At 46.2% G+C, this 9088-nt stretch overlaps 1 protein-coding gene across 1 annotated transcript in view; it reads left to right on the top strand.

Annotated features, from left to right (window-relative positions):
- Positions 1-7529, top strand: part of ASZ1 (ankyrin repeat, SAM and basic leucine zipper domain containing 1) — a gene marked incomplete at both ends in the record, with an annotated part of 17226 nt that extends 9697 nt beyond the window's left edge. The window contains 6 exons of the mRNA XM_010131147.1: positions 1706-1817; positions 2091-2225; positions 4594-4706; positions 5839-5914; positions 6294-6350; positions 7417-7529. Of these exons, the coding sequence (XP_010129449.1) occupies positions 1706-1817; positions 2091-2225; positions 4594-4706; positions 5839-5914; positions 6294-6350; positions 7417-7529 (606 nt within the window). The remainder of the gene's footprint in view (positions 1-1705; positions 1818-2090; positions 2226-4593; positions 4707-5838; positions 5915-6293; positions 6351-7416) is intronic.
- Positions 7530-9088: the final 1559 nt, after the last annotated feature.

Below are 9088 nucleotides of genomic sequence, written 5' to 3'. Positions count from 1 at the left end.
GGTGTGTGGAAGAACGAGCCTCCCCTCGAGCGTGTCCTGCTAAGATAAAATATTCTTTGGACAGCAGATTTTTGACACAGAACTGTACATTAAAAGCCACGCGTGAGAGTTTTTCTGGAAAAAATACTGCATTTTAAGGTACACACATTTTATTTGAACATCACTAGTAAGATATTTTAGTTTAAATCTGATTGCTTCATAGTGACCAGAAAACCCACATCTTTGTCCCTCGATACAGCATTTTTGGTAATTCTGCGATCTCATGCCGCCACAGAACACGTGCCAGGCATCTGGAAAGATACTTTTCTGACAGAGGCTTTTGAGCAGTATTTTTTTTTCTTTCAAAGCTCTTTGAGAGCCGTTCTCAATGGCTTCATCTTATCAGCATCTCAGAAGCATAAGATCAGTAGACTGTTGTCATCACGGTTTTGGGATATATATAATAAAACCCCAAAGCCCAGCAGTGGGAGAGGTGGTGTCTGTAAGCGCTCCCTTCTTCAGCACCTGTAAAAAGTCCTGATACATGGAGGAGAGAAAGTGTCATCACGCTTCTGCGAACGGGAGACAAAACCGGGGTAAAGGACAAAACTGTTTTGACGTGCATTTCGTTCCAGTACTGGGAAAGGTGGGATTTTCAGCGCAGAGTTTGTGTGCCGGTCCCTGCAGCCGCCGCTCGGGCGTGCTGGGGGAGGAGGGCGTCTGTCCTGCGGCGGGTGGTGTGGGGGCACCCTGTGCGGTGGCACTGCGCCCACGCACGCTGGCAGGAGTCGTGTGTCCTGCGACCCTTCTGCCTGCGCTGTTTTCAGCAGAGGGGTTTTGGCCAGTGCGTGCAGAGCTGTTGTTGTCAGTATTCTTCCTCTCACAGGTTTGGTTGTGGTTTACAACCTGCCCTCCCGAAAACTGAGTGTTTGTATCCAGAACGTCGGATCTAAATTAAGCTGTGTGTAGAAGTCATCGCTTAAGCTGTGGTTTTTAAACGTAATTTTTGAAGTAAAGAATTAAAGTCTCTGCTGCTTTTTTGTTTTAACTGAGGGGAAAAATGGGTGATTTGCTGCTCTCCTCTGCTGTTCGTGGGTGGAAGCTGTGCTCTGCAGTGACGCCCGTTCCCTTCGCGCTCGGCTGGTCTGTGCGCTGGGTGAGAGGCCTGATGCTGGGCTGCGGTAGCAGCGGCAGGGATGGTCTTTAAAACTGCTTTGGTGCAGTTCGGAACCAAACCAGAAATGGTTTAGTCTCCAAGCTGCCACATTTTATACCTGGGACGTGTCAGGGTTATCCGTGTGTTAGTGCAGTACTTGAATCTGGAGTTAATAAAACATTGATAGATTTATTTTTTTAACTTGTTCTCCCAGCAGTGCAGTAGGTCTGGATGATAAACTCCTGGAAGAGACTTGTTCAGTTTCCTCTAAGTTTCCTTCTTGTGGAGGACAACAACTGGCGTCTTGACTTCATTTCAGTCAGAAAGTAAATGCAAACTCCTGCAATGTTTTAAACTTGCTAACAGGGTAGAGCAGAACGTACAGATTCAGCGGCTCGTTGAAGTTGACCCCTGCACTGAAACAGGAATGTGGTGTCTTGGGCTTTCATCCTCCGCTTAGTTCTCCTACAGAGCGGAGAACCGTTGCAGAACTGAGGTGCTCCGCTTGATAATGCAGTTGGATTTGGGTATCATGAAACAGTTTTTTTCACCTGTCCCCTTTTCTTTCAGGAAACAAATGACTCCGCTGATGTATGCGGCTAAAAACGGCTGTGCTCGTGTGGTTGCTCTTCTTGTTGCTCACGGATCACCCGTAAATGCCCAAGATGAGAATGGGTATTCAGTAAGTGATTTACTTCTGTGTGTTGTGATTAATGACAGAAAGGCTAAAAAGCAAGAACCCAAAAACTTGTTTCTGAGTGCGGCTTCTCAGAAATACTCACTGGTGTGTTCTGCTTTCGCACCACTTGGAGAGTCTTTGGCATTACCGGTCTTTGTCTCTGAGTTGTGCCAGGTAAGAACTTACGCGGGTTGCATTATTCATTCGGCTGTTTTGTTCTGTGTGTTCTCTTTCGCTCTGCATGTAACCGTGGTAAAATGAAGTTGTTCTTTGCAGGCGTTAATGTGGGCAGCACAGCACGGACATAAAAGTGTAGTTCTTAAATTGCTTGAGCTGGGAGCTGACAAAAATCTACAGACGAAGGATGAGAAAACAGCAGCAGAGATAGCAAAAATCAATAAACATTCAGAGGTATTTAATTTCTCTTCAAAATGCAGCATCTCTGTTTTGCCTCAAACATCAGTTCTCTACTGGTGCATTTTCCATAGAGTTGTTCCTTGAATAACTAAATTCTAGCAGCCAGCGAATACTTGTGCTATCACACCTATAGAGACTGTCTTCTGTTCTATCCCAACTTTTCACAGGGCCTTTAATGCTCTGTAGTAACGTTTTGGGAACTTACTTTTTTTTCTTTCCAGAACCCTCGACTTCAGACTTAGAAGAAGGGATTAGTCGTGTTGATATGAGAAGTAGAAAAAGGACGCGTTGGTTTTTTCCTCTCTGCCAAATGGTGTGAGAGACTGCAGATAGCAAATTAACTGGCAGCGTGTACTTTCTGATTTAATTTGGAAGTGAAAAGGCTGGTGCTGAAAAGGGGGAGAGTTGATACTGGCCATCTTCAAAATCCAATTTTAGGAGGGAAGAAGGTGTAAAATAATGTGAATTGTTCATCAGATCGTTCGAAGAGCAGCCATTAATGATCAGTGTAGACAACATATATTCTCCTAAAATAAATCTGTGTACTGCTGTTGCCAGATGATGTGCGGTGGACTGATCAGGCCGGGTTTCTGAGTGTTTTGCTTTGAGCTGCTCTTTACCAGTGATGTGGCTTTCTACAGTGGCTCTTCAAAAACGGGTAATTCGCTCTAGTGAACTGTAGTTCCCTTACAGCTTCTTTTTCTCCCCTTTCTTTTTCACGTTTTTTTCCTGCCAGACTCCAGGGCGAGGCAGGAGTAAAAATGACAGCTCTGCACAGAGCTGTCAGCGCAGGCTGGCAGGGTCCTTGTCGGAGGCTCAGCGATCTCTTAGCTCAGGTTACTGAAAGGGGCTGCGGGTGCTCTCTGCCTTTGATCACTGCCTTGGTCAGCAGCTACTGCCCTGTAATCTTCTAACGCGACTTTCTCTGACACGGAGGGGATACAGGCTGCTCACACTTGAGAGGTCGGTCTTGCCTCTTGACCTGAGAAGGGCGAACTTTCACACAGTTTCTGCAAAGTCCTGCGCGTGGTGTTGAGATATTTCGTGGTCGTGAGCTTCTTGGGGGTCAGCTCTTCAGCCTGTTGGCAGCCCGAGGGGCTGCCGAGTAGAATATGTCTGCAGGAACCGTGTCTTGGGGGGGAAACGCTTCCCTTTTGTGTGGTACTGCCCTTGGCTGGGACGGAGTTACTTTTCTTCCCAGCAGGCTGTGTGGTGCTGTATTGAGGGTGGCGACCAAAGCCGCGCTGGTGACACACCAGCGCTGTAGCCGTCGCTGAGCAGTGCTTGCGCAGCATTGGGGGCGCCTCTGTTCCTCACTGCCCAGTGCCTCCAGCTGGTAAGAGGCTGGGAGGGGGCGCAGCCAGGGTAGCTGACCCCAGCTGACCCAAGGGGTGCTCCGTGCCGTGTAACATCACGCTCAGCAACAGAGTGAACAGGAAGAGCTTTTCCAAAGTGGCCGGGGCTGGGAGGCTGCCTGGGCGTTGCTCTGCTGGCGGGAGGGGGCGAGTCACTGCCTTTGCATCAGTTACATTTTTGGGTGGTTTTTTTCCCCTTCACTTATTAAACTGCATGTATCTCAACCCATGATTTTTTCTTCTCGCTTTCACCCTTCTGATTCTCCCCCATCCTGCTTGGGGGAGGGTGAGCAAGCAGCTGGGCAGGGGCTTATTTGCCAGCCAGGCTCAACTCGCCACCCGTGCGAATACACGTATGTGTAGCTAAAACTGGCCGGTCGCCTGGAGTTCAGGGAATTGGTTTCACCATTCCTTTGGGTTTGTTGAGGGTTTACTTGCTTTGCTGGGTTTTCTGGTGACTATCTCAAAACTCACAGAGGGGTGACTGAGTTTCTGGAATCCACCGCTGCTGCACAGTGATGTGTGGCAGAAGGTTTGCTGCTTTAGTCAGTGGAAAGAAGCCCTGTCTGTCAGACCGAGGTCGCCTCGATGGTCGGTTGCAGAGTGCTAAATGTTGGGTCCGTGTGTGCGCTGGAGCTGGGCACGTTGCAGCAGTTGTATGCCCTGTGCTTTGGGACAACTTACTGCCCTGAGTGCGTAGAACTTTGCCTAAACCCAAACGTGATGGTGCATTGCTGCTCCTGTAGCCACACACGCTCACGTTTTCAGACCGCACATGTCAGTTCATCGTCGCGCTGGAATTTGGTTAATTCAGAAACGCTCTTGATGAGCTCTGTGGGCTGAGTCCTCACGGCTCGTTGCGGTTGTGTGCTTCAGAGAAGAAGGAACGGCACATGTTCCATGTTCCCTATAAGTAGTGATTAATGACAGAATTCTTTGTAGTCTTATCCCTGTGTATTTCTTCATGCATTTTGAGTTTGAATAATAATTCATTTTGGCTTTTCCAGATCTATAGTTTACTCTCTTTGGCTGCACATCACTTGCAAGGCAGATACCGTGAAACAATTAAGCAAGAGACTATCAACAAGTTTCTGACAGCTGCCTCTGACCACGGAGCTGGGTAAATACAGTCATAGTGTAATTTTACCTTACAAGTGTTCCCAAGAGATTGTGTTTGTTCATATCAACGATTAAGTCGTACCGATGAATACTGTGTGTTGCTCGGAGTGCTACCAAGAGTCCGCAGTAAGTATATGAATGTACTGTTAATTGTCCGAGACTGCCAGGTTCCTTGGCGTGATGAACAAGCAGCACGCCCTGGAGCTGCCCTCCAGCCAGGGTCCAGCGTCACTCCGGTTCGTTACAGCTCTGCTCAGCCTGTGGCTTCCCCTCTGGGACACTCCTCCTGGTGCCGTGAGCTCCCTTTGGTGATAAGTGTTTGACGCTTTCACTGGGTGCCTGTTTTCAGCCTCGTGCTGCCAGGAAGAGCTTTTTTTCTGCGTGTACGAGAGTCAAAGTCGCTGTAGCAATTGCAATGGTTTTTTGTGCGTTTTCAAGTATTTGCTTTTTGGTTTAATTCTCTTCGTTACAGTTGTTCCTCTGATTGAAAGATGTTTGGATAATCTTTTTTCCCCTTAATTTTACGTGTTTTTATATGTTTTGGTAGGGTGAGGAATCAGAATTGATGTTTTACCTTTGTTTTGAAATGTTAAACTCTGAACCACATAACCCAAAGCGGTGGGTTCTGCTACTTCCTCAGTCTGTCTTTTGAACAGTAGTCTTCTGGCAACTAATTTCTTACCTAATTTCCACTGTCTTCAATTGTAGACATCCTTGTTTTCTTGATAATCTTTCTTGGTTTGAGTGGAAAATGAAGGGTCGCAGTGGTGGGCTGAATCCAGTTGATGTGAATTTTATCTGATAAGGATACATAGTGACCCTCCTTCCCCTCCCCTCCAAATTTGCCAGGCTTTTGTGACCCAACTTCAAGGTTCCGTTGGAATGTTTGCTACTTAAAATAACATTTATTCATGAAAATCATTCCCTTCAGGCTTGCTAGAGAGAAAAGTCATGTATAAAATTTTGATAGGTTAAATTGTCCCTTATGTGATGCGTAGGAGATGCTGTGGTCATCAGGAGGTGTGTACAGCCTGAGTTTGCTCCCGGAACTTTTCTGTAGTATTTTATTCTGTATGTCATTTTCTTTTAATTTCCACCGTTCTCCTCTTGTAACTCACCACTTATATTTACAGTTCCTACTCGACTTTTGATGCCATGGAAGTATTTTTACACGGTCTTGCCCTAGAACACCTGATAGGGTCACTGAAGGTAAGCTGGGGTGTATCTGTCCGTGAAGTAACCCGTGAAAGCCGGGTGCTCGCACAGCACTCACAAAAGTTCTGTTGCTGTTAGTATTATGCATTGAAGTCAATCTGTTAAGTGAGTTCAAATAAATGCATTAAACAGGAGTTTACACGTGAAGTGTTGAGTTCAAGTGCAGGGGGCGGGACTGGATTGCTTAGTTCAGGTTACGTGCGTTGGTCACCACGTGTGATGCTGCTCAGCTCTCCCATCACGTCGACAACAGTGCCCTGTAGCTGGTGTTTTTCTGAAAACGGAGGTAAAACGTAAGTGAAAAAAATTAAGTGAAAACGGTGTTTTCTTCTGAAATTGTTTTTGATGGCAGAAACCCCTTTGTTTCATACAGGAAAAAGATATAACCTTAAGGCAACTTCTGACCATGCGAAAAGATGAGTTAATACAGGTCAGTTTACTTCTTCAGAACTTAATTGAGTTTTCTCCTCTTTCTTGAACGTTTTTGATGTCTTAAATTCTCTTCATAAATAACTAACCTTGTAAGAGTTCTTCAAGATGTTTTCAAAACCTTCTGCAGCTTCTTGAATATTACCGTGAATGCAGACAGACCTGTTCTAAAGCGTGTAATCACGCAGATCAGCCCTGAATTCTGTGAGTGGAATCCTTGAGTCCCGTCTGCCTAGATCTGACTAGGAAGTCCCCAGTATTTCCTTGCTGCAATGATGGGGGAGCAGGAAAGAATTCCATTTTAAATTTTAATTCTTACTGGCTTTAGTAGTTAAGTACGCTTTTTCAAGGCGCTTTTACAGGCTCTTTCCCGGCAGAACCATCCAGCTGAAAGTCTCTTCAACAGGTCGTGTTCTCGCTCGCTCTGTTGGTTTCTGATCGTTGCAGTTTTTGGAGGCAGCGTGAACTAAACAGATTTCTTTGTAGGTGTAACATTTTTTCTATGGGAGTCTATTAAAAAATGTTTTACAAAGAGGCATCATATCTTAGGAGACCAGTTTCTCTAAGTGGAAGAAAACACACCCCCAAAAGCCTGTGAAAACCCTTGTTCAAGTCCGGCCTCTCCCTGTAAAACTCTCCATTTGAGGCTGATTTGATCATTTCCATTCTCTCTCTCTTTGAGTTAATGCTGCATCTCCAGTGGTTAGTTTGCTGTAAGGGATGACTGAGATGATTTGGAAATAGATGACATAACATCCTTATACCACAGGGGTACTTAAAAAACTGCCATGAATTTTTTTAAAAAGCCTTAAACAGGTTTTCTGAATATCCTGCGCCATTTCAGTGTGGCTCTTCCTCAGTCCTGTAACTTGCTCTCCATCACCGAACGTTTGCTGCGGTTTATTTTTTCCTTTGGCAGTTACACACGTGGCAGTTGGTTGCAGTGAATGAAGAGCCACTTCTTTTTACTCTTCACAGTCAGAAGCTGGCGCAGTAGCTGATGCTGTACCGCTGTGTCTAAGAAGTATTAAAAGCCGATCGTATTTGGAATTACTCTTTAAATTTAGATTGGCGTTACCAGTCCTGGAGATCAGTGTAAACTCCTAGATGCTGTTACTGAGCTGCGCGTGGAGGAAATGAGAAGTGGAGACCTCCCTGAAGCGGCGGAGCTGGAACTGAGGTACGAGCTGCGTGTCTGAGGAAATGGAAGTGAAATATGAGCTGCTGAAGGTGACTGCGTTGTTCTCTGCAGCTCCAAGGTGAGATGCTCTCGCACCTTATCCTGCGTGTAACGTCCACGAGAGGAGGGCAGTTAGTGGATGGTGAGGGCTGTGGCAGGTGCGTTCTGGGCAGAGAGATCGGGAAGCGCAGGTTCCTGCTGCAGGAGTCTGTTTCTGGGCGGTGTTCCCGCTACAGGCCATTGCTTCGGACATCTTTTGAGTGCCGAGTTCGTTCTTTGTACCCCAGGCCGGGTTTCGTGACCTTGCTGTGCGGGGTTTTCCCTACCCTGCGTACGTGTCGTAAACTGCAGCTGGCTTCCTGGACTCCAGTAGTAACTGATTCTTTGATGTCTCTGTTGAGTGTCAGCAGCAGGTTTTTGTACCCTCCTCTGTGTAAATGGGCTCTTGCTGTCCTTGCTCCTCCGTGCTTCAGGAGCATCGTGGACCCTGACAAACCCCACGTGACGTGTCTCTAAATCTCCATTGTGAATGTAGGCAAGGCAAGCTCTGTTAGTCCTGCAGTCAAATCTGTCTGATAAAAAGGTGCCTGTGAGGGAGAGATGCGTGTAGTTTCTGCACAGGTCTTTAATTTTCAACAGATCAGTTGATTTCTTCTACCTATCTTAAATCATAAATGTAATTCCCTGTGGCTTCTGTGTAGATTCGGGAGTTTTTGCTTGTTTTAACTGGCTTCTAAGAGACTTCTTTTTTAATATATTGCACATGAAGAAGCTCATCTTTTCCCTGTCACAGATTATATCCTGTTTCAGTAGAAATAGGATTATAAGGAGATTTTTTTAAGAAAGTGGTACTCCTTCAGACTTCCATTCCAACTTGACGCTTCACCTGTTCTAGTAGAGCACTCTCCGCATCCAGCACAAAAAGAAGAGTGAAGGCTATGGCAAGTGCAAAGGTGTCTTAAAATTTCTTAAACCTCTTTTCCTCTATTTTGTTGTATAATTTTTTCCAGCAGAGACCTGGGCTTGAATTTAGACTCTGTGGTCGTATCATGCTTCTTTTTACTTGCCAGAGCTGTAGCAGAATAGCTCCCAGGAACAGGATGAGTTTAATATTTTAATTAGCTAAAGTTTTAGAAAAGAACTTAGGCAGCAAACTGCAGCTTGCCTCTCAGAGGCTTTAGTCAGTCGAACTCTGTTCGTTTAACTTAGGAGGAGGCTGGATTGCCGATCCTCCTCCTTCCTCGTACTGTGGCTGCATCGCTAGTACGTTACGTTATCTGTGCTTGTTTCTGTCTGCCCAGGCCCACCACCGCTTGCACTGTGGTGCCTTCTTTGCAGTGGCCTGGCTAGGGCAAGACTGGGGAAGAAACTCCTCCTTGCTTGCTTAGACTCCTTGTTGTTCACCTGAACAAAGAACGTGCGTGGGTTCAAATTAGTTGTGTTTGTGTCACCATCCTTTGGAGGGAGCTGAATCGTACGGACGCTGTGTTAGCAGTCACGTCCTGAGGAGGTGCTGCCATAGCGTTGTCTTTTGTGTGTTGGTTACGTGAGTCTGTCTG

The sequence above is a fragment of the Buceros rhinoceros genome, unplaced genomic scaffold, assembly GCF_000710305.1.
Source record: "Buceros rhinoceros silvestris isolate BGI_N320 unplaced genomic scaffold, ASM71030v1 scaffold250, whole genome shotgun sequence".
Lineage (NCBI taxonomy): Eukaryota > Metazoa > Chordata > Aves > Bucerotiformes > Bucerotidae > Buceros > Buceros rhinoceros.
Note: the sequence above shows the minus strand (reverse complement) of the source record. Positions and strands in the feature narration are given on the sequence as shown.